At 34.5% G+C, this 26,180-nt stretch overlaps 2 protein-coding genes across 3 annotated transcripts; both read left to right on the forward strand.

Annotated features, from left to right (window-relative positions):
- The first annotated feature begins 1,995 nt into the window (after window positions 1-1,995).
- LOC103872600 (LEAF RUST 10 DISEASE-RESISTANCE LOCUS RECEPTOR-LIKE PROTEIN KINASE-like 1.2) lies at window positions 1,996-16,087 on the forward strand. 2 transcript variants are annotated; one of them, XM_009151032.3, is made up of 4 exons: window positions 1,996-3,056; window positions 4,836-4,868; window positions 5,049-5,686; window positions 15,416-16,087. In XM_009151032.3, the coding sequence occupies exons 1-4, from the start codon at window positions 2,330-2,332 to the stop codon at window positions 15,920-15,922; spliced, it is 1,905 nt and encodes a 634-aa protein (XP_009149280.1). In that variant the 5' UTR covers window positions 1,996-2,329; the 3' UTR covers window positions 15,923-16,087. The 2 variants fall into 2 exon arrangements, with proteins under 2 accessions (XP_009149280.1, XP_009149279.1); XM_009151031.3 differs by lacking the exon at window positions 1,996-3,056 and adding an exon at window positions 3,104-4,602.
- Window positions 16,088-16,337: 250 nt separating this feature from the next.
- On the forward strand, window positions 16,338-19,286 carry LOC103872602 (transcription factor BEE 1). Its single transcript, XM_009151033.3, has 6 exons — window positions 16,338-18,011; window positions 18,099-18,221; window positions 18,303-18,368; window positions 18,472-18,540; window positions 18,627-18,704; window positions 19,015-19,286. Exons 1-6 carry the CDS (start codon window positions 17,643-17,645, stop codon window positions 19,099-19,101), a joined length of 792 nt encoding a protein of 263 aa, XP_009149281.1. The 5' UTR covers window positions 16,338-17,642; the 3' UTR covers window positions 19,102-19,286.
- The last annotated feature ends 6,894 nt before the right edge of the window (window positions 19,287-26,180 follow it).

The raw sequence follows: 26,180 nt of genomic DNA on the forward strand, positions 1-26,180 counted from the left end.
GAAGAGAGAGAAAAGTGTCTCTGTAATTGAAACTGTCATATTGTGTTATTATTAACTAGAAAACTGACCCTCTATGTAATATTTTCTTTATTTTATAGCAACTTTAGTTGAACATATATATATAGTATCAACTATGTCAAATGACTAAATAGAATATATGTGGGAAGATCCTTGGATCCCTACGATGCCAGCTAGGCCGGCGAGAGCCCGAGCTCCAGCAGTGAATCCTAAGATGCTTGTAAGCAGCCTTATTAATCCGGTTACCAAAGAGTGGGACACCCGACTACTGGAGGACTATGTAGCTCAAGAAGACATCCCGATGATTCAGAGTTTGGCCATTAGTCCTACTCATCGACGTGATACGTTTTGCTGGAGCCACACAAAGACTGGACAATACACTGTCAAATCGGGATATTGGGTTGCGACAAACTTGATGAGAGAGGAAGAGGAGTTAGAAGTTCTACAGCCGAGCATCAAAAAACTTCAAGCCTTTGCTTGGAAGGTGAACGCGCCACAAAAGATCCGCCATCTTATATGGCAACTAATATGTGGACAGATAGCCGTAACAAGAAATCTGGTACGACGCAACATGAGATGTGACAATTATTGCCCAAGATGTGGAGCACCAGAAGAGACTGTCACTCATGCTATCTTTGAGTGTCCACCGGCCTTACAAGCATGGGAGTTATCATCAACACCATCGAGCTCTGAAATCTTTCCTGTATCGAGTATTTATGCTAATATGGACTTCCTCTTTTGGAGGAAGAATGATATTCTGGAACCAGAAGAGGACAGGGACCCTTATCCTTGGATAATTTGGTATATCTGGAAAGCTAGGAATGATAAGTTGTTTAGAGGCATAGACAGAGATCCATTGGAGCTAGTCAGGTATGCAGAGAGTGAGTGCCAAGCTTGGTACAATGCAAGAGACTCTGTGCCGGTTGTGACAAATGCACAGACTATTGAAGAACCACAAGTCTTATGCTTGGGGAATATCTGCATGGTGGATGGTTCATGGACTCCCACAGCTCAATTTAGTGGAATAGGATGGGTCTGGAAGGATGCAATGGGGAAGATACAACTCATGGGGTCAAGGAATTTACGTAGGAGGGAGACATCGTTACACTCGGAACTGGAAGCTTTAAAGTGGGCAATGGAGAGCATGATACAACACTCGACTTGTCAAGAGTTTGGGACGGACTGCAAGGATCTGATAGCAATGATGGAGCAGCCACAAGATTGGCCCAACTTCTCAACTGAGCTGGAAAACATTCAAACTCTTCGGTTGTGTTTTTCAGACTTCAAGATAACCTATATTCCGAGGACGCAGAATGAGATTGCGGATGCGCTAGCTAGAAATGCACGTTCTTTTCATAGATCATTATGTTTTATTGGTTGTTCTATTCCGGTCTGGCTCCCCAGACCACCTCAAGTTTGAGTAATAGAAGAGCCGTTTGCTGTCAAAAAAAAAAAAAAAAAAGACTAAATAGAATATATTTTTTATTTTAAATAAATAGAATATTGACACAACCAAAAAATAATATCTGGTACATCTTCCTTGGTCAAAACTCAAACTTCAAATACAATAACATCTCCATCTTATTAATTTAGTTCGATGGTGTGACGAATCTTAATATAAAAAATCACTACTCTATCCATCCGCAGTTGAAGAAAATATGTGAAAATTCAGAACAAATAAGGCTCCGAATGGTAACAGCGGATTGAGCGGTGCGGGACAAGCGGTTTAACTGCGGTGCGGTTTTGACAGTTATAAAAACGTATAGATATATGGTATATATAGAGATTTTTGTTATTGTTAAGTGCGGTGCGGTGCGGGACGGATGTTACCATTCGAAGCCAATATAGTCAATATTCACTATCATATTGATGCATATACATTGGCGATTTAAGTTCAATTATTTAGAATTTTTTTGTCAACAGTTATTTAGAATTTTATTATTGAAAATCTTAGGCAAGAAAGTGGAATTAAAAAGAAAAATGAGTAAGAGAAAATTAGAAATGTCAATATAAAACATCACTAGATCAATTGCAAGACAATATTCACTGTAACAACCATCACGTCGCCTTCAGTACCAACGTAAACAAGTCAAAAAACCATTAGAGATTTTGAGATGTGAATGGAATATCTGACCGCTTCTATCTATATATAAAACATAAAATATTTTATCTTGTCTGTAATAACTCATTAACGATCTAAATCATCGTAAGTAATAAGAAGTCGACACGATCGTATTGACCAAATCTCCATAAAGTCTTCAAGAAGCAAAAGGCCTCAACTTCTTGTTGTTTAGTCTATCGTTAGAACCCTATGTCGTCGATCTCTCTTCTTCTCATCACCATAGTCAGCCTCCCGTTTTGCTTCTCCGCCGATGAACAGTACGAGAAGTGCCTATCATCGCCTCTGAGATGTGGACATGGACCGTCGGTGTTCCCGAACAACACCACGTACCCGTTCTGGGGAACCGACATCGGCAAACCGAGTTATTGTGGCCAAATACCGTTCAAACTCTCCTGCGAGGGTAATCAAACGCTAACCGTAGAGATCGCTGATCTCACTCTTCCCGTTATTTCCACGAAGCTGGAGAATAAGACAATCACCGTAGCCGATGAGAGATTGCTCGAGGGTGGTTGCCCAGAGGTTTGGGACTTCAACGGGGACGAACGGTTCACATTAAGCCATAACACAGAGAAGATTGGTCTATTCGAGTGCTCCAGTTATGACCTGGTAACACCGCTGTCAAGTATTAGTTGCGGAGGAAGAACATATTATGTCTTTTTACCAAATGTTTCTGATCATGGTTGTCCGAAGGCCGGAGAAGTCCCGGTGCTTAAATCTGCTAAGAGCGCTCTTCACGAGTTAAGAAAAACTTTGATGGAAGCTTTGGAAGAAGGGTTCGAACTGAGGTACAGTATAGAGGATAAAGTTTGCCAAGGTTGTTCCATTTCCAAGGGGGTTTGTGGTTCGGAGTTAGGGTCGGGAAGTTTCCGATGTCTGTGTTCAGACAAGCCTCACAAGTCCTCGTGCGACGACAAAGGTTAGTCCTTTATTTATTTTTTTTAGATTCAAGGTTTACTTATTTCCGTCCCAATATTCATTTTAGATTGCGATAATTGGCACCACTCACATTTAAGATTAGTTCCATCAAAACGTTTCTGCACATAGACTACTACTCAAAGAACGTATACTTTGACCAGTTGATAGAGAATTGTAGACGTGATTGACCCAACCTTCAAAATATCTTTTAATGCCCACTTGACTTTTCCAACGTGTCTTGTTTTCCAATTTCCATTATTATTAAATCTCTCTTAGATCATTACAGCTTCTCTTTTTAAGACCCAGGCTGAATTAACTCTTGGGTTATAATGGGCCGATGCTAATGATTATGGGCCCAGTTTAGTTTTTTCGTAGTCGGTTTTAGAAGAAAGTCCTGATTATTAGCTGGGAATTTAATGAAAGAACGTATAGTTTTTCCTTGTGGTTGAAGTTTCTGCGAGTAGACCGACCCGCTCCTGACCTATCAAAAAAAAAAAATTTCCATTATTGCTTGCCACTACTTTTCTAGTTTTAGAAATACTAATTTCAAGTTTTTGTGGGTCATCTTCGACCTGCAAGAGAGAAATTAAAAATGTTCAGTTTCAAGTCAAATTGCAGTCTTTATTTTCTTTATTCAAAAGAAAATAGTTTTATACTCTTCTTTTGCACACACTAGTTGAACAAACTTCAACTCTCTCACCCACTCCTCTTTAGTTTGTTTCTCTCTTTTGTTCTCTTCTGTTTGTTCCTATCTCATTTTCTTGTTCTCATCCTCAACATGATTACTCCATGTTTCTGCTACACATCATCCCTACACAAAATCTTCCTCACTTTCATACTCTTAGCTACTCAAACCCTCTCTCTCGATCCAAAGTTTGAGGCTTGTGAGCCCAAATCATGTGGCAAAGGTCCCAAGATCTCCTTTCCATTCTATCTATCAGGCAAGCAAAAACCCTTTTGCGGCTATCCCAGTTTCGAACTCACCTGTGACGATGACCAAGAGCTCCCTGTTCTCGGGATCGCCGGTGAGGATTACATCATCAAGAACATGTCATACGAGAAACAGTGGCTACAGGTCGTGAACTCAAGGGCGTCTCATGATCCATGTCCTATCCCTATGCATAATCTTACCCTCCACAGGACTCCTTTCTCAGTGAACCCTTCTCATGTCAACTTCTCCATACTTTACAATTGCTCTGGCAACCTGTGGGAAGATTTTAAGACATATCCTCTTGCTTGTTCCGGCAACACGAGTCTTCCATCTTTCGGGGTCTTCCAGAGGGAAACTCCAGAGAAAGAGAATCTTTTTGCATCCGGGTGGTGTCAGAAACAAGTCGATGTTCCTGTTTCAGCTAGTGACAAGTCTGATGTGAACCTGTTGTCAAGAATGTCTTTTGCCGAGATCTTGAGGAGAGGTTTTGTTCTGAATTGGACTGCACACAGTTGCGTCCGCTGCAATAGCAGTGGCGGGCGATGTGGAACTGATGATAAGGAGTTCGTTTGCTTGTGTCCTGATGGACCTAACATTCATAATACTTGCAGGAAGGGTAACCAATGCATCGACGTCTTATTGATATTTTTTTTTTTTGAAACACTGACGTCTAATTGATTCTCTGACATATATTCTATGCTTTAGTTCTATTAATATCAACCCTTGTATTATTAGCCTTTGTTTAATCTCAAGTTGGTTGTTAAAATATCTAGTCATGCATCAGTTTTGTGTTCTAGAGAATGCTCAAATCTGATTAAGGTTGTATTGGTTTGTTTATTTGTATTTCAGGTGGTATCGACTGGAAGTTGAAGATTGTCATAAGTAAGTATATTTCAAAGTTCTAATTTTTTTTTCTGTATTTGTAATATGGTTTGCACCTAAAAATTAAAACCATCAAAACCGATTGCATTTTTTTTTACTAATAAAGCCCAAAACCTTTTCTTCTATATTCTGTCTTTCAAGTCTCACAAATTACAAAACATATGTTTCTGTCCGACGCAGGTGTTGTCGCAGTAACCGTGGGACTAGCGATAGCGAGCATAGGTTGGTTTGTGTACCATCGTAGGAAAACCAAAAGTTACAGAACTTCTTCAACACTGCTTCCAAGAAACAAATCCTCAGAACCTTCTTCAAAGTCATCAGACGTTGAGAAAGCAGAGGATATGTTAGTTGGTGTTCGTCTTTTCTCTTACGAAGAACTCGAAGAAGCCACTAGTAACTTCGACCCATCTAAAGAGCTAGGCGATGGAGGCTTTGGTACTGTCTACTACGGTAAGCTTAAAGATGGACGAAGCGTAGCTGTCAAACGGTTATACGATAACAACATCAAAAGGGCAGAGCAGTTCAGGAACGAAGTTGAGATCTTAACAGGGTTACGACATCCGAACCTCGTGTCTCTCTTTGGATGCTCCTCGAAACAGAGTCGGGAGTTATTGCTAGTGTACGAGTATGTCGCAAACGGCACGTTAGCTGATCATCTACATGGTCCACAGGCTAACCCGAGTTTACTTCCTTGGTCTACTCGGCTCAAGATCGCTGTTGAAACCGCATCTGCTTTGAAATATCTCCACGCCTCCAAGATCATCCACCGTGATGTTAAGTCCAATAACATCCTACTCGACCGAAACTTCAATGTCAAGGTCAGTAACTCACATTCTGGCTATTACTTATAAGCAGTGTTCTAAAATGCGCGTCTCTTTACGTGGCATGAAAACTTCTAAAGCCTATCTAAACGAGACTACAGAAATATATTTTCATAAATATAAATATAAAATTAATATATACATTAGTTTTTAAAAAGTGAACATAAAATTTTTGAAATACAAAATTTATGTCTAATGTATAATATTCATTTTAGCATATACAAGTGGTTTCAGACATATAAAAATGAAAAGCATTTTAAATATAATAAATAATAAATTTAAAATTATTTTGTAAACAATTAAACTAGTAACTATAATAATATAAATATATAAAATAAGTAACAATTATTAATAAATACTAACATTTTAAAGTTACATAATAATATCAATAGTTTAGATTGTTAAGTATTAATGCTTAAAATCCGTCTAAGTGTCTAGATCTTATAATATATGTCTAAATACTATTATTCATTCAAATGATATAAATTTGTATAAAACAATGTATAAGGTTAAAATGGTATCGTAGACTACCACATATGTGCCGCATATAGGGTTGGACAAAAAATCGAATCCGAAAAACTGAACCGAATATGATCCGAAAAAGTAGTACCAAATCTGAATCGAAATTAATTAAATATCCGAACAGGTTTAAAATTTTGGTATCTAGAGAACCGAAACCGAATCAGACCCGAACCGAAGTATTTCAGATACCCAAATGTATCCGAAGTATATTTATATACCTAAATATATTAATTATTTTTAGATTTAATGTATATTAAAAATATCCAAAATATATAAGATACTTTTAAGCTGTCTAAAGTACTTAAAAATATATACAAACAGTTAAAAATAAATGTCTAAAATAGCTAAAATATACTCAAAATACCAAAAATACTTGAAATAAGTTTAGGTATTTTGACATATATTATTCAAATTTATATTAGTATATTATTTTATTTATAGATTTTGAAAAATTTAAAGTATATAATGAATTTTAAAATTTTAAAATCATTTAAATGGGTTTTCCGAACCCAATCCGATTCCTCAAAAAACCGAACTAAACCCGAACCAAACCCGAACAAAAATTTAAAAATATCCAAATATGACTGAAATCTTTGACTCCGAAAACCCGAAATCCGAATAGATCTGAACCGAACCCGAATGGATATCCTACTTCTAACCGTGTATATACGTATTTTAGAACACTGCTATGTCTAGTGGACCAACTCTACCGGTCTAATTGGGACCAAAGTGATTCACACTACAAGAAAACATCGGGATACTGAGGGAAAAAATCGTCGGTATGTCGTCGGAATAACGTTATTCCGAGGACATACCGACGAAAAAAGTCCTCGGAAATAACTCCTCGGAAATTCATAATTCCTCGGAATTCCGTCGGAATTTTCCGACGGAATTCCGAGGAAACAAAATTCCGAGGAAACTCCGAGGACACAATGTTCGTCGGAAGGTTCCTCGGAAAATACCGAAGGAATTCCGATGGTCCAATCCTCGGAAGTTTCGACGAAATATTTCTCGAAATATTTATCGGAAAATTCCGAGGGAAGAAAGTTCCTCGGAAAATTCCGAGGAACATTTGTTCCTCGGAAAATTCCGAGGAACATTTGTTCCTCGGACATTTCCGAGGAACTTTCTTCCCTCGGAATTTTCCGAGGGAATTGAGTTTCTCGGAAAATTCCGAGGAATCCTTTCCCTCAGACAATTCCGAGGAACTTAATGTTCGTCGGAATTTACCGAGGGATAAAAGTTCCTCGGAATTATCCGAGGACCTCCATTCCCTCGGAATTTTGAAAAAAATTATTTTTTAAAAAAATTTATTTTTTTTAAAAATTATTTTTTTTTGGAAAAAAATTAAAATTTTTAAAATTTAAAATTAAAATTGAATAAAACATAAAATAAAACATAGTAGATAATATTCAAATTTAAATAAAACATTCAGAGTTTTTGGAAAAAAAAAAAACTACGGGTCTTGAATGTTCGGGAACGTCTCGTTCGGGTACATCCTCTTCATCATGTCCATCATCTGCTCGTTCAGCCTCTTCTGGGTCTCATAGCCCGCCTGTTGAGCTGCCATCTGAGCCTCCAACGCAGATATCCGATCATCCTTGTCCTTCAGCTGAGCCGTAAGAACTTCTGGATCAACATACGCATGTGGTGCAGAAGAAGGAGCAGCCGACCGGGAGCGACGACCCAAACCGACCAAACGTCCCTTTTTCTTTGGAACCGACTGAAATATAAATAAAACGAAGTTAAGATAATTTAAATTGATGATAAAATAAAAATCAAGAAATAATTAAATTGAACTTTTAAAAAAAAAAACTTACCGATTCAACGATTTCGTTGATTCGAACCCGAGACAAGTTGGTCGAGGCCGTCGAATCGTCATCATCGGTTTGAAGCTGAGACACTTCGTCATACACCTGAGTCTGGACCAGGTCGACCACGTCCCTCACAAGACCATCATCAATCTGGCCGGTCTTCTTGTTGGTATACGCCCTTTTCATAAGGGCGAGATCATCAACTGGGTGGCCTTCATTTTCTTCCGCCTTGAAAAAAAATAAATTAGACAAACATTAGAGATTTGAAAATGCAAAAAAAATAAAATTCTGAAACTTAAATAATTGAAGAAAAAGCGGTTGAGCTTACCATGCGATCCGCCAGAGTGGCAATAGATTGAGCACCCAAGTTATGCTTGTAGATGCCCTTTCCTTTACGGTCGCTCCTGCGGTTGTTGGAGTTGGTGGAAGAAGTTTCTTTCGTCTCTTCTTTATCCCAATGCGCACACAACTCCTTCCAGACCGTGCCGTTCATCGACTTTGGGACCTTTTAATTTAAAAAAAAAAAGTTTAATAATTTTAAAAATAGTTTAATAAATTAAAAATTGTTAATAAATTAAAAACTACCTTGTTTACTTCCCACTTCTTCTTCCACTCGTACATCTGCTTCCCATAGTTGTCCATAACTTTATGGACAAAATGGTGATAGATAGAGAGCGTATCATCGGCATTCCAGTTGAATTCTTGCTGAAATAGTTTAAAAATAGTTTTTAAGCACAAAAATATAATAGTTTAAAAATTACAAAAATCGTCGTTTTAATAAATAAAAAATAGTTTAATAATTAAAAAAATAATTTAATAATTACAAAAATAAGTTTTAATAATATTTAAAATGTCTAATAAATATATAAATTAGTTTAATAATTACAAAAATAAGTTTTAATAATATTTAAAATGTCTAATAAATATAGAAAATAGTTTAATAATTACAAAAAATAGTTTTAATAATATAAAAAATATAATTTAAAAATTAGAATACTTACCGCAAACTGCTGAAACCACAGATGCTGCTTCTCGACAGGGAAGTGAGTGAAAGTCGGATGTCCGCTGTCGAGGGCCGAGTACATCATACGGTTGATCCATGCGCTGATCCCGTTCCCGGATCGGTTGAACCTAACAAAAAAAATAAATTATTAATAAAAAAATAGTTTAAAAATTAAAAATAGTTTAAAAAATAAAAGTTTAAATTACCATGTTTGACCATGTCCATGTGGATACTCAGTGAGATAGGGAAGATGGTCACGACCGGGCTGTCGAACCAACTCCGCAACCCTCATCACTCCCAGAGGACCAGGTGCAGCAGCGGGACCAGGAGCGGGTGCAGCAGCGGGACCAGGAGCGGGTGCAGCAGCGGGAGAGGGAGCAGCAGGAGCGAGTAATGGAGAGGGAGATGTTTGGTATGAGCTGTGGGGCGAAACGGAATCCTGAACATGGCTGGAAGAACCCCGAGACTGGCTCCCCATACCACCCCGGCTACGACGCTGGCGAGGCCGGATCTGATCATCATTAGACCTGTAAATTAAAAAAAAACATATTTAAAAATTAGTTCTAATAATTTTAATTAAAAAAAACAGTTTAAATTAAAAATAGTTTAAAAACATAGTTTTTAATCACAAAATATAAATAGTTTAATAATTAATAAAAAAAGTTTTAATAAATAAAAAATACTTTAAAAATTTTAAAAATGTTTAATAAATATATAAATTTATATTTTACATATAAAATACAAAAAAAATGTTTTTAAATATTATATAAATGATTTTTAATCTTAAAAAAGTTTTATAGATTTTAAAAATGTTTAATAAATTTATAAATCATTTTTAATTACAAAAAAAAGTTTTAATAAATAAAAAATAGTTTAAAAATTTTAAAAATGTTTAATAAATATATAAATTTATATTTTACATATAAAATACAAAAAAAATGTTTTTAAATATTATATAAATGATTTTTAATCTTAAAAAAGTTTTATAGATTTTAAAAATGTTTAATAAATTTATAAATCATTTTTAATTACAAAAAAAAGTTTTAATAAATAAAAAATAGTTTAAAAATTTTAAAAATGTTTAATAAATATATAAATTTATATTTTACATATAAAATACAAAAAAAATGTTTTTAAATATTATATAAATGATTTTTAATCTTAAAAAAAGTTTTATAGATTTTAAAAATGTTTAATAAATTTATAAATGAATTTAAAATGCAAAAATAGATTTTATATACAAAAAACGTTTTCAATATATATATATATAATTTCAAATTCGATTTTTATAACCACAAAATTGATAAAAACTAAAAAAAAAATTCAAATCAAGTGAAATACATAATCAAACTCCATTTTACACAAATCTACCATTCACCCTAACAAAATCTATAAATCTCATTCCAAAATCATCAAATCTACTTAAAAACCATACAAATCTAACCTAAAAGAGTGGGATAGGGTTCTTACATGATTATGGGGGAGGATTAGGGGAGAATCGCCGGAAAAACGGGAGAGAGAACGGTGGAATCGCCGGAAATCGCCGGAATCGCGAGAGGAGATGTGCAGCGGCGCGGAGAGAAAGAGAGAAATGGGGAAGAAGATCGGGCTCGCCCTAATCTTATGAGGCGTCCGACGGAAAATATCCGTCGGAATTTCCTCGGAAATATTTTATACTTCCGTCGGAATTTCCTCGGAATTCTATGATTCAATTTTCCCGAAATATTTGGCGGCTTCGTTTACCCGGTTAGATGAAAATATTCCGACGAATCCAGTTTCCTCGGAATACCCTCGGTAATCTCCGAGGAAATTCTGAGGAACCAGGGTTTGGGGTTTTAAAACATCGATTATTTTCGCCGTATTTCATTTCTTATACAATTATAATGCATACCATTGAGGATTCTTTGTATAGATGATCATAAACCATGAAATAACACAATTTCAAAAATAATTCTAAGTATTCCCTTTACCGTTTATTAAAGTGTATAAGTGTTTCTCTTACGTTGTGTGGTTTTCGTTCATGCAATCGTAAAAGTGTTTGTTATTGGATAAAACACCAAAGTTCATAGTTCCAAACATCATAATCTGGTTATGACACTTAATGAAGGTTATATACGTGTTATTCAATCCGTAAAACGTTGTTTTCGATTTAAAACCCCCAGTTCCTCGGATTTTCCTCGGAATATACCGAGGAGATTCCGAGGAAATCCTTATGTTCGTCGGAATTTCCTCGGAATATACCGAGGAGATTCCGAGGAAAAAGAATCTATAATCAAATCCCCATCTCCTCGGAATTTCCTCGGTATTTTCCGAGGAAATTCCGACAAACAAAAAGAGTTCCTCGGAATTTCCTCGGAATTTTCCGACAGAATTCCGAGGAACTTGGGGTTTTCAATCGAGAAGATCTATTCCGAGGAAATTCCGAGGAAAACCTATCTGTCCTCGGAATTTCCTCGAAATTTTCCTTTAAAAAAAAAAAAAAAAAGGTCGAGGCTAGTCTTCTTCCGAGTCGTCATCACCAGATGAATCTGAATCTGGATCTTGGTGAAACTCTCCAATCACTGGTTCATCCTCTTCGTGAACGGCGGCTTCTTCTCCGAAGTCAGTTAAATCGACTACAAGGCCAACTCCACCTAAATCTTCTGCTGCACTTAAGTTGCCGGATGTGCTTGGTTGTAGTGGGTCTTCCAGCTCAGAACTTCCCTGAACTCGGCCTCTCGGGTTGAGTCTTGTAACAGTAACCCATGGATCATCTCTGTTCCTTACCCGGGGGTACTTGATATAACAAACCTGATCGGCCTGAGAAGCAAGAATGAAAGGATCATAATATTGCAGCTTCCGTCTTGAATTTACTGATGTAACACCAAATGCATCTGTTCTCACACCTCGATCTGGAGTGTTGTCGTGCCAGTCACAATAGAAAACAGTACAGCGCAATCCAACCATGCCCAAATACTTGATTTCCAAAATCTCATTTATGTGTCCGTAGTATACATCATCTCCTGATGCAGAACAAACACCAGCATCGTAAGTCGTACTCGAACGTCTCCTCTTCTGAGTTGTGAATGCATATCCTCGAGTACAAAATCTCGGATATGACTTCACAACAAAGTTTGGTCCAACGACCATCTCGCGTATCCAATCGTCAAATGTTTCACCTCTGGCCAAACCATCACTCACATAGGTAAACATCCATCCACCAAATTCTCTCTGCTTCATTTCTTCTAGTTCGTCCTCTGTGGCGTATCTATATTCTAACCGCTTTTCTGCCATGAAAATCCTTTCATATTGAAGAACATCTTCGCAGTTGGTGAGTAAATATGTTTGCAAATGACTGCGCTCCTGATCAGTAAGTCGACGGTCTTTTGGTTTTCCGCTAAGTCGTCCAACGTCTGTGAAAATGTCTGGAACCTTCCAATGATATGTTGCCCGTTCGCCTCTATCATCATGCCGAGCAGGTCTTCTGTTTTTGGTCTGAACTTCTGCTGGAAAGTAGTACTCGGCAAAGTTTGAAGTTTCTTCATTGATCATCTGTGCGACTATAGACCCTTCCACCCTACTTAAATTTTTCACCATCTTCTTCAAATGGAACATATACCGCTCATACAGATACATCCATCTATACTGCACAGGACCACCAAGCTCCAATTCTCTTACCAGGTGAATAACAAGATGCTCCATAACATCAAAAAATGAGGGAGGAAATATCTTCTCAAGGTTGCACTGAATCACAGCTATGTTAGTCTTCAAATTTTCAATACCTTCAAGAGTCACTGATCTTGTGCATAAATCGCGGAAGAAACCACTTATCCCTGCAATTGCTTCATGAACATTTCGTGGTAATAGTTCCTTGAAGGCAAACGGAAGGAGACGCTGCATCATTACATGGCAATCATGGCTTTTCAAGCCAGTAAACTTTCCTTCCTTTCTGTCGATACAGTTACGCAAATTAGATGCGTAACCGTCTGGAAATTCCACATCGTTTGAAATCCAATCAAAGAACGCATCCTTTCCCGCTGCATCAAGTCGGTATATGGGAAAAGGAGCCCTACCACTCTCATCAACATGAAGTTCTGAACGAGCACATATATCGACTAAATCCAGTCTTGACTTCAAATTATCCTTTGTTTTACCTTGAACATTAAGGATCGTGTTCATCAGGTTGTCAAAAAAGTTCTTCTCGATATGCATGACATCTAAATTATGCCTTAGTAGATGATCCTCCCAGTATGGCAGATCCCAAAAAATACTTTTTTTGTGCCAGTTATGTAGGTTTCCAACACCATCTACCGGAAAATGCTCATGTCCACCGACGTCTGGCGTTCTTTCTGCACCAAAATCTCTAAGTTGTGTCTTCAAATCTTTCCCACGAATTTCCGGAGGTGGACTGTCAAACACCCTCTTGTTCTTCGTAAACAAATTCCTACTTCTACGATATGGATGATCTGGTGGTAGAAATCTCCTGTGACAGTCAAACCAACACGTTTTCCTTCCGTGTTTTAGTTGGAAAGCATCAGTGTTATCTTGACAATATGGACATGATAGCCTTCCATGCGTTGTCCATCCAGATAACATACCATATGCTGGAAAATCACTTATTGTCCACATTAGTACTGCCCGCATTTGAAAGTTTTCTTTATACGAAACATCGTATGTTTCAGCACCTTGAGTCCATAGTTGTTGCAACTCATATATTAGTGGCTGAAGAAACACATCAAGTGATCTCTTAGGATGCTCTGGTCCGGGAACGAGAATCGAGAGGAACAAAAACTCTCGTCGCAAGCACAAGTTTGGGGGTAGGTTGTATGGTGTAAGAATGACTGGCCATAGAGAATACTGTCTTCCACTCTTGCCAAACGGGCTGAAACCATCAGTACATAATCCAAGGTAGACATTTCTTCTCTCATACGCAAAGTCGGGATACTTTGATTGGAAATGCTTCCACGCTTTTGCATCTGAAGGATGTCTGATCTCACCATCTGTTGAGTGCTCCGCATGCCATCTCATTGGTTGCGCTGTGCGTTCAGACAGATACAGCCTCTGCAACCTTTCCGTCAAAGGCAAATACCACATCCTTTTATATGGTACTGGAATTCTTCCACTCGTATCTTTATAACGAGGCTTCCCACAAAATTTGCATGAAACCCGCTGTTCATCCGCCCTCCAATAAATCATGCAGTTGTCTCTGCATACATCTATTACCTGATACGATAAACCAAGACCAGCTACGAGTTTCTGAACCTCGTAGTATGAGCCAGGAGCTACATTATCTTCAGGTAGAATACCTTTTACATAATCAGCAATCGCATCCACACAGTCTTCAGCCAAATTATAATCCGTCTTAATGCCCATCAATCTTGTAGCAGATGATAAAGCTGAATGACCATCTCTGCAACCTTCGTACAATGGTTGCTTTCCAGCATCCAACATATCATAAAATCTCCTAGCTTCGGCATTGGGTAAATCTTCCCCTCTAAAATGATCATTTACCATCTGCTCAGTACCTACACCGTAATCTACATCCGTTCTAATTGGATCTTCTAATCTAACCGGTGGCTGAGGTTCGCTAGTACTACCAAGTTCATAATCAGTTTCTCCATGATGATACCAAATTTTGTAACTTCGTGTAAACCCACTCAAATATAAATGAGTCCAAACATCCCATTCTTTAATAACTTTTTTATTTTTACAATTAGAGCAAGGACATCTTAACATACCTGTTTTTGCTTCCGGTTGTCGGTGAACTAACCCCATGAATTCGGTTATACCTTGTTGGTATTCTTCCGTAAGCAATCTCGTGTTCGGATCCAAATGAGGTCGATCGATCCAAGAACGAAAATAATTGGAAGAAGACATGTTTTTTATGAATCAAATTCGTGTGTAAAGAAAGTGAGAGGGAGGATGAAGATATGGTGTGAATGAAGAGGAAGAGGGGTGCTTGTATTTATAGGTGAAATCCTGCCGACGGTCCGAGGAAATTCCGACGGAATTCCGATGCAAACGGCTAGTTCGTCGGAATTTCCTCGGAATTTTTAAAATCCCCCAACGGCTCTCCAACGGCTCTCTAACGTCTATAATATTTCCTCGGAATTCATCGGTTTTTTCCGAGGAATACTAGTTTCCTCGGTATTCCGTCGGAATATTCCGACGAAATGTGTTTTCCTCGGAATTCCGTCGGAATATTCCGACGGAATTCCGAGGAAGCAAAATTTTGTATTTCCTCGGAATTGCCTCGGAAATGCCTCGGTATATTCCGAGGAATTCATTTTCCGTCGGATCGTCCGTCAGAATACCGCTGTTTTCTTGTAGTGTCAAAGATTTGGTCTGATCATAAACTTTCCAACGTTAACTTCTTTAACATATTTTTGCTTGTTTCTCGACATTTAGGTTGCGGATTTTGGACTTTCGAGACTGTTTCCAATGGACAAAACACACGTATCAACCGCTCCACAAGGAACTCCAGGCTATGTCGATCCAGATTACCACCTATGCTATCAACTCTCCAAGAAAAGCGACGTGTACAGCTTCGCGGTAGTGTTGATGGAGCTTATCTCCTCGCTTCCAGCTGTAGACATCACGAGAACTCGCCAAGAGATCAACCTCTCGAATATGGCAGTAGTTAAAATACAGAGCCACAAACTCCACGAAATGGTTGATCCTTCCCTCGGGTTCGACACGGATACAAGGGTGAGAGAGACGGTGATCGCAGTCGCTGAGCTTGCGTTTCAATGCTTGCAGTCGGATAAAGATCTTAGGCCGTGTATGTCGCACGTGATGGACACGTTGACGAAGATAGAAAACAATGGGTTTGGTTCGAATATGGATGTTAATAAGAGTGGACCGTTGGTTGTACAGTCTCCTAATAGTGTAATGGCGAAATGGGACAGTAAGTAAATTAGTCACACGGACACTAACATTTGTATGTCTATTAATGTTTAAACTTGTTAACTGAACAGTTAGAGATTGATGTCTGTGTTATGTAATAGATTATACTTTTTGGGAATGTATATATGATCTGAGTTTCATAAATAAATACAATCTCCACTGTTGTTAGATCCATGCATGCTCTTGTTTAGAACATTCTACTATGCCTATGTACTATGTAGACTAGCACATGTTCAAATTTAACTTTGTTAAGGCTCATTTGCATATTAACTACTGGAGTAATTAAATCAGTTATTTTTGCATGATTTTACTACTCACACAAGTATGAAGAATAACAAAAAGAATTACATACAAAGTTTTCAGTTTCTTTAATTACAGAAAATTGCTGAACTAACTACAGAGATGTATAATGATTCATATGACTACCCAGCCATCTTGGAGATTAAAAATAATCCAGAAAATTGTATCAAGCATGGAATCCATAATAATGGTCATTTCACCATCTTTTAGGTTTAGATAAATAAAGTTTTTTAACGTCATGGTTATTTATTTCACTGAATATTGATATAATATGTTTTCATTTTTAATCATATAACGGCATCAAATCAATGTTAATAATCAACCAAGGATGATCGATCACTGAAATTTAAAAACGTCACAAACTTATTAGTATATATTACGAGTTTGAAGCCTAACTTTTTGCTTCCAAAATTTCCTAATTAAAGCACACCAGTTTAGGGAGTAGATATTTTGCTACTTCTAATAATGAACAAGTTAGAGGGTAAGTCGTCTTGAATGGATGTAATTGCATGTCAATCATATCCCTCTACCATTCATAATTGAAGCAATGGCCCAACTAAATATTGACCTTTGTTGCAACCTAACTCTTCCCTATAACTTAGTGTTTGATCATCAAAAAGGACAAAAACTCAGCAAATGTCGATAAATTATTTTCTTACCTAGATATTATATTATTTGGTAACTGACAAAATTTACATAAATATATGAAGATACAATAACAAGATACAAAAACTATATATATCGTCAACTTCGGTTTTATGTTAAAAAAATATTAGAACCCCTGTTTTTTACTTAATACACAACTCCAACCTCTTACTACATGTTTTCACTCATCTCCATATTCCACAAGTTCTTTTCCTTCTATCTCATACACATATACTTTTTTAAGTTCTGTCGATTTCTTGGCATTAGCCATTTGGAAGCATAAGTTGACAAATGGATGTGATGTTTTACCCAATATGCCAACATAAAACCCTCCCTATAAAAATAATAAAAAATATTTTTATTAAGCTAAGCTTTGACATGAACTTAGTTTGACTACATCCATTTCATTGTCTTCCCAAAATATTAAAAATTAGTTAAAAGACAACCAAACTATTTCGTAACCTTACAACCAAACTATAAATAAATATGTTTAGTTCTTCCCCCTTGCAAAGAGAGAAGCCTTGTAGGACCCACAACCAAAACAATGGACCCACTTCCCTTGTTTGGCCATATCTTCCCGACACACAAATCCCAGAAGGTTCACTTGCCCACGTGTCTCTCCCTTTATTTCTTTAGTCTCATTCTACATTTCTTTTTCTCCATTATTAAATCAAAATACTAACTATAAATCAAAATTAAAAAAACTCCAAATGATCAATATAAATGTCTCAAGCTTTTGTATCATAAACCAATTCAAACTGATATTTCAATTCATTATATCAAAATGGCGAATTTCGAGAACCTATCTTCCGAGTTTCAGACAATAGCCATGGATATATATTCTTCCATGACTCAAGCTGCAGATCTAAATAATAACAACAACATTAGCAGTAACCTTCAGTTTCAAACGTTTCCTCCTTTCTCCACTTGTCTCGACTCTCTCTTCCTTCATCATCGTCATCCACAACAACTACTTGATCTTCCCGGGAAATATCCAGGCAGTGATAATAATCTCTCCACGACTTCAACTTTGTATCATTCCAGTCACAACAACGTCGACGAGACCAAGAAGAGAAAAGCTTTGTTACAACCTTTGTCTTCATCGGAGAACAGTAGCGTCTCTGATCAGCTGAATATCAATACCACCGAAACTGTAATTAATCTCAAAACCCTATTTTTTTTTTGTTCTGTTAACGCTTTCATTTTAATGATTTTTGTTTTTTCTCATCAATTTTTTTAGGGTTGTTCGAGAAGAGGTAAGAGGTTGAAGAAGAAGAATCAAGAAGAAGAGAAAGAGAGAGAAGTTGTTCATGTTAGAGCCAGAAGAGGCCAAGCCACTGATAGCCACAGCTTAGCAGAGAGGGTAAAGCTGCTTAATTATTTTTAGTTTGTTATATACAAAAAATAAACGTCCGTGGTTTATTCATTAATATCAAAATTTCAGGTTCGGCGAGGGAAAATTAACGAGAGATTGAGATGCTTGCAAGATATTGTTCCCGGATGTTATAAGGTAACTAATGAATGGAACAAATATGAGTAAATCCAAATGTAATTTTTATATCGAGTTTTTTTTTGTTTGGTGACAATGAGAGTGTGCATACATGTTTCTGCAGAGTATGGGAATGGCTACGATGCTTGACGAGATTATAAATTATGTCCAGTCTCTACAAAATCAAGTCGAGGTTATTAATCAAAAAATCTCTAGTTAATATGTAATATTTTAGGTTAAACTTTTACTCATTCTTGTTTTTGTTGTATGTGGATTCAGCTTCTCTCGATGAAACTCACTGCTGCAAGCTCGTTTTATGACTTCAACTCAGAGACCGATGCTGTTGATTCCATGCAGGTACAAACAGATTATTAGTGGCCGTGGTCCAGTATGTGTTTGATAGAATCGGTTCTCGTTAACTTTATTCAAGTATATGTTTTATGTTTATGATTTCGGTTCGGCCTAATAAATTATATCATCAAGCATACTAATTAGCCCACAGTGAAAATTGACCGTTTGTCAATTCCGATCTGGTCCGGTGCGGCCTTTGCGTAATTGATCTTAAATCAAGACTTTAAGTCATAGTAGTTTGCTGTGCAGCTATTTTTTAATGTGATTAGTTACTTATTTCTCTAAGTATTGAATTTGAATGGAAAACAATTGGCAGAGAGCAAAGGCTCGTGAGGCAGTGGAGATGGGGAGACAAACAAGAGATGGGAACCCTGTCCTCCATTTATCAGCATGGTCCCTTTGACTTATGTTTTCCCCTTTTCTTATTTTTAATATTTTCCCGAAAATATTCTTATATTCATTTGAATGTAATATGTTGTTATATGACCCAACTTGGGATAGTATTTGTAATCTATATACTTGTAATTTCGAAATTATAAATTTGTTGGTGGCTTATATTGTTCTAATGTAAATGTCTCAATTCTCATTCTTGTCTTGTTATCTTATAAAACTACAATATATCATTTGGTTTTTGTGAATAACTACCCAAAGTCATAACTAAGTGAATAATCACTTGATCAGTGTCATCACTTAATATTTAACACCACCTCCAATCCATATTATATTTTCTTCTATAATAAAACTATTATAGATGTACATTTTTTACTCCAATGTACTTTTAAAAATAGAATTATTATATTCTAAAGGATATATAATATTATTTATGTTTCTAAATTTAGAAATAAAAATAATATTTCTATATATATTTCCTATAGAAAATTCTATTATATAAACATACACGGATCAAATTCACTTTTATAATAGAATTCTTTTGCTAGTTTATATTTTTTCTAAGATTTATCCTTCTTATTATGGAAAATCTATTCTCTATTTGCTAAATCATTGCATGTGACGTTCAAGTTCAGTTTCCAACATATATTAAATGAGATTAGTTTCTGTAATGATTAATTCTGTTAAGAGACAATTTTCCCACATATATAACTGTTTGGGCTAATTGGCTGAGTAGCCACAAAAAAAAATAAAGTCAAGGGAATGGACAAGATTTTGACGTAATGCATTCGTTCGCTTTTTGCCTTCTTTTCTGCCGGTTATGTCCTTATACATAAGAAGTTACCGGTTCCAACTCATGGAAAAAACAACGTGGTGATTTTGTGTCCTTTAATAACAATGACACACTTTAGAAAGCGCGTGGGTAAACCATATTCAAAAGCAAAGGAAGGAAAACATGGAGAGAGATGAGTTGATGAAAAGCTTAAGTGTGAAAAAAACAACGGTGTTTAACGGAGAATGCAAGAATGTAGTTCCATACTATATATTTTAGATAGAATTCAAATATATGGGAGACGTTTCCATTCGACATGACTAACGTAGAATAGAATCCTGTTTGTAATTTAGTAATATAATCACGAACAAAGACAGTGGAATGGGCGGTTGGGGAGAGGCAATGATGTATTTACTGCAATAAATTTACAATTGTGGTTTACAACTCTTCCGTTTTTAAGAGTAGGAGAAAGCCACAAGAATGTAGTTCCATACTATATATTTTAGATAGAATAATATAAGTACAAATATATGAGAGACGTTTCCATGTATATCTTACATACATATGACGAGTGTTCTGTTCCATATCACCTAAGTAGTATAGGATTATAAATCCACTTATAATCTCTAAATACTAAACATATCCCAACCACAATTCCTAGATACTAAACATTATCTCAATCTCACCCAATCCCTAAATACTAAACCCTAAAATTTAATCAGTAAACCCTAAAAACAAATATAAACAATAAACTCAAATATAAACCCAAAACCCAGATAGAATGGAACAAAATAAATAACATAGTACATATTGGTGAAATTATGAAATGTCTATGATTGCATAAAAAAGTTAACGTCGACAATAACCATACTTCCCCACCTTCTAAATACTAAACCCTAAACTCTAATCACTAAACCTTTATCCAAATATAAACCCTAAACCTAAATATAAATCATAAACCCAAATAACATGGAATAAAATAAATAACATAGTACATATTGGTGAGATTATGAAATATATATGATTGCAAAGAAGAAGTTCATGCCAACCCAAAACCATACTCCCTCACTTTCTAAATACTAAACTCTAAACTTAAATCACTAAACCCTAATCCAAATATAAACTATAAACCTAAATATAAATCATAAACTCAAATAGCATGAAATAAAATAAATAACATAGTACCTATTGGTGAGATTATGAAATATATATGATTGCAAGGAAGAAGTTCATGCCGACCCAAAACCATACTCCTTCACTTTCTAAATACTAAACCCTAAACTTAAATCACTAAACCCTAATCCAAAGATAAACCCTAAACCCAAATATCAAAATTTAAAAAGTACATAAAATTGTGTAGTATTAAATTATATTATGTAATATTAAAAAAACATCATATGAATATCATTCGACTCAACATCACATTGTATTATGTTTTATCTGATGTCATAATAAATTTTATTCCATTTGTGTTTAATATACTATTTCTCTTTACAAAATCATATACACATCAATATAAAATATGAAAAGGTCAATACATTCAATATTGTTTGTCATTCACAACAATAAAAAGTAAGTATATCTGACGACATCAGTGAAGATAGTACATGCAACCGCATCGGAGAAAATAATTTTGTTGTTGATTCACTAGATAGAAGAGAAAACCATACAGTCATAGAATTATGAGAAGAGGGACAATTGCGGCAGAAACGAATACAATAGTTTCGATTGTATAGATGGAGGTGATCGCCACTGAACAAGTCATGTCACTCGCCACACAAGTCTTCAAAACTCTATTATTCACCACAATCCTTCACCATCAACAGAGACAATTTCATCAACAATTCCATACATCACAGAACATCACATATTAAATTATGATGATTAATTATGTGGTGATGTCAACACACATTATTTTTAAACTGAAAACCACTTCTATAACATATACTATACTATTAACATAATAATTACTATACTATGCGGGTAGATATATGTACTACTCCATTTATATACAACACAGTCACCCACCAAAATATAGTTTATATATTATGGAAATAGACATCTATACTACTTTATTTACTTCTATATAGTATATTTTATTTACAAATTCACACAAACAAAGTATTAGAGGTTGACATAGCTATCTTCATCAGGTCTATTTCCATGTATATACACAGTTAACTATATTGTCATGCAAATGGAGTACAAGCATAAACAGAAAATCCCAAACTTCTGGTTTCTTTACTTTACAATATTAGATTCCGACATGTAATGAATAAAAATTCAGAAAGTTTAAGAGCAGTAAAACAACTTACATAATAAGCAATGTGATTTTGTTTTACCGCCGTTACGGTGCCGTCTTACTCATGCCTTTTGTCACCTACCGAGCCTTCGATAATGGTCTTCTTCTCCACAAACTCACCAAAAATGTAACCGGTGGCGTCTTAATCACTCAAATATGAAGATGAATCTGTTGACCTTTCCATATTTTACCATTTGTTTTGTTAACTATGTGAGAGTAACTAAAGGCCACGTCTTTCTTTTAGAATCACTAGTTAATAATTTAGATTATAATTTTTTTGCAGGTTTTACCGGTTAAATGAAAGGGTAGGATGGCAATATTATAGAAAATACACATTGTGTATCGTTATATTAGGGAAATTGACTACTTCATAAATTATCTTTTTTTCTTGGTTATACAGACATATTTCCCTAACTGTTTTGGGCTACTTGCTACACCACAACACTATATATATATATATATGTGTGTGAATTATGCAAGTAGATTTTGTAAAAAGTGTGACTTCTACCTTAAGAATTGATAGATTATTTTCTTTTTAAAATAATAAACTAGAAGACTTTTGAAAAGGATAGGTTAAACTAAAAAATTCTTTACCATTCAAGTTATTAGTTGGTTACTTGGTTTACCATTAAACATGTTAAATATATCTCCAATGATACATCAAAATGAGAAAAAAACATTAAAAATAAGGAAAGTATTTTCTCCAATAACCCATCATTTTGATAGGAAAATGAATATATGAATAGTATTACATCATATTTGAACTACTATTTAGAGCATCTCCAAAATAAACTCTATAATTTTAAATATAAAGTTTTTTGCTCTCCAAATTTGAAGTTTCAATATTCAAAACTCCAAACTTGAAGTTTCACCTTTTTGTTTGCATTTTGGTCCTTATAATTAATTACACATCATATTTATGATTCTTAAGTATTTTCTCATTTATTGTTTTAATCTTTAAAACTTTTGTATATCATAAATATTTCAATTTTATTTTTATCAATTCAAATTTTACACATAAATTAAATACAAGTTTTAAAATAAGATTTTTAATATTTTTAAACTAGAAAAGACAACAAGAATATTACAAAATAAACTTAATAAAATTTTTTTTATAAAGATACATGAAGACATAATTATTGCACAAATTTAAATATTACAACAACACTAATAGTCTAGTAATTATTTTCCAGAACCTCTAAAATATTATCTAAACAAATTTTGTGTAACCGAAGATAGAGCATTACGCAAATAATTTATGGAATATTGTGATATTTTACTTGTATTTTAATATTTAATTATGTAATTCTATTTATAATTTTATATTTTAGTGTAAGAATTTATTAATTAATATTAATGTAATATTTTTATATATGTTGTAGTTATTTATAAAAGTTTTATAGATTTATATTAATTTCGACAAATATAAAGACCGTAGTGTAAATTACAAATATTTTTGAAGTTAAATTTGATGTTTTGCTTTTGGAGAAAAACACCTTGAAACTTCAAATATAAAGTTTTACAAACTCTAAAATAGAGAGTCTTTTTTGGAGATGCTTTTACAAACTCATTTTGATGTTAAATTTGCATAATAATTCCTCTATTTTTGATAAAGACTTTATTTTATGTTTAAGTAATATATTTACACAAATTATTACTTTTAAATTTGTGTTTAATATATACACACACTGATTAAACTTTTGTTTAATATATATACACACTGATTAAAATTTTGTTTAATATATATACACACTGATTAAACTTTTTAACTTGTATTTTAATAGTTATATAATAAATAATAAACAGTAACATTAAAATATATCTAAACAACAATTTAAAAATACAAACCTAACGCAGAAAACATGTTTTGATTTATTATTTGTGCAAAATATATAGTAGTAGTACTGTTTAAATAAAATTATATTATTGTATTGTATGTGGTTATGTAACTTTATAAATACAATACAATAATATTTTATTTTAATAAAATTAGATTTTCTTTAAAATAAAGTAACATAATTTTGAATTCTATCAAATAAAAGGTGTTATTTACAATATATAAGAAGTTGCGAAATGAATATATTAGAAATTGAAATGAAAAATGAGAGAAATCAGTGGAGCAAATCATAAACTCATTTTGAATTTGCATTATTTTAAAGAGAAAAATAATATAAATAATTGGAGATGGTTTTAACAGTTATCATAATGGAACCTTGCAAACTAGTTTTCAGTCCATTACTAGAAGAGTACACTAGATAATAATAAATAAAAACTCTCAATGTAAAAGAGTCTTTTTCCTTCTTGAAAACGAAAGGTGGATAAATAGCAAAACCAAAAAATAGGTTTGACCAAGTCAAACAGCGAGATAGGCGTATTCACACACACACATAGCGATACGATAGAGTGGGAGAGGCAAGTTGCAACTTGAACGGTTCAGAAACGGAGAAGAGGATTGGAAGTATGGAACCAAAATACTTTGTCGGAACGAAAAGGCAAAAGCACCCTTCACATTCTGTAGCTTTCCTAAGACAATGATGTGTGTCTCCCAAACCAATCACAAAGACAAAATAGTTAAGTTGCGATGCAAAGCCAATGGACGTGTTTTTAAGACGAACAACCAAATATTTTTGAGATTTTCTTCTCTTTTTGTGGTGCTCTCTCTTATCACATCTCTTGTATTTATTCATTTCTTCATATATTGATTGCAATAGAGACGGTTCACAGAATCAAACGATGTTGCCCATTCATAATCTTCATGATTGAGGTGTACAATTCAGATATTTCAGTATATATTTTCATATAAAATTATAAAATATGACATTTGTGATCTGTTATTCTCTATGTTTCTAAATTTTTGTACACACATATATAAATACAAAATATAACATTTTCATTCCATTGGGCAGGTCGTATCTGAGCATATACAACATAAATAGTTCGATTTGAAATTTCATTATATATGTATTAGGACATGCTCGATCGAAATTACCTTTTGTTTTCCTAATGTAAAATGTCTAACTCAGTGTGTACATTTCTCATTTTTGTACGTGAAATATAATTTTATTTTGTTTGGATGCTTTAAGAAAATATATAGGCAAAGCTTTGCAAGTTGCAACGCGGTAATTCAGTTTAAACATTATAGATGTTAGTCAAGTTGGGGTTTAAGTTCTATCTTGTTTTTTTTTTGAGAGAAGTTCTATCTTGGTAAAGCAAGTTTCACACAATTCACTCGAGATTGCTTATTATGGTGATTGTGGCTTATGATGAACACATAAAAAACATTTGGCTATGTTACATGCATGTATTGCATGCATTAAACTTCCTATTTATTTGTTTTATTATAATTGGACAAATAAGAAATTAAGTACGTTGTCCGACGTTCGCGTAAAAGAGAAAACTCCAAATCAGACTAGAAATGCCGTAGGAGTAGCTTTAGGGCATTACAAACGAATTGCTAGAAAAAAAAACGAATTGCTAGAATGCAAACTACTTGCTACTTTCAGAATTAATAGAAAAAGAAAAAAAGATGCATGCATCCAGCTTGAAATGGACCATACTTTAAAAGGGTGATCAATGTGGGATTTGATATTTACTTTCTCGTTTCTATTTTAAGGGAAAAGAAATAAAATTAGAAGTACTTAGACTTGAAAAGGCTCGTTTTCATAATTAAACCATCACAAATTGGCATGGTTTCATTTCTCAAAAAAACAAATTGGCATGGTTTCAGTTTTTAAACATTTTATAGTGATGTGAAAAGATATTACAACTAGGCCCTAATTACAACAAATAGGGTATAAATCATGGGGCACGTTGTATTTTGAATTATTCCTTTTAACAGGCAACTTGTTTCTACGTATCTGTTTTTTTTTCCTTATTCTTTTTGTTTAATATTGTACTATATTGTCTTTTATCAATCTCTACTATATAAAAGCAGCTAAATTAGAGGATTTCTAGACATGCCACATCAGCACAAATATTTATAGCCAATCAAAGTTATACATCAGCACACTAAACGTGA

Source organism: Brassica rapa, chromosome A06 (genome assembly GCF_000309985.2).
Source record: "Brassica rapa cultivar Chiifu-401-42 chromosome A06, CAAS_Brap_v3.01, whole genome shotgun sequence".
Taxonomy (NCBI): Eukaryota; Viridiplantae; Streptophyta; class Magnoliopsida; order Brassicales; family Brassicaceae; genus Brassica; species Brassica rapa.

Coding starts and splice junctions, on each gene's coding strand:
- LOC103872600 (XM_009151031.3), top strand. CDS start 3,834: ATGATTACTCCATGTTTCTGCTACACATCATCCCTACACAAAATCTTC. Junction 4,869..5,048: donor GAAGTTGAAGATTGTCATAA/GTAAGTATATTT, acceptor TGTCCGACGCAG/GTGTTGTCGCAGTAACCGTG. Junction 5,687..15,415: donor ACCGAAACTTCAATGTCAAG/GTCAGTAACTCA, acceptor CTCGACATTTAG/GTTGCGGATTTTGGACTTTC.
- LOC103872602 (XM_009151033.3), top strand. CDS start 17,643: ATGGCGAATTTCGAGAACCTATCTTCCGAGTTTCAGACAATAGCCATG. Junction 18,012..18,098: donor ATATCAATACCACCGAAACT/GTAATTAATCTC, acceptor CAATTTTTTTAG/GGTTGTTCGAGAAGAGGTAA. Junction 18,705..19,014: donor ATGCTGTTGATTCCATGCAG/GTACAAACAGAT, acceptor AACAATTGGCAG/AGAGCAAAGGCTCGTGAGGC.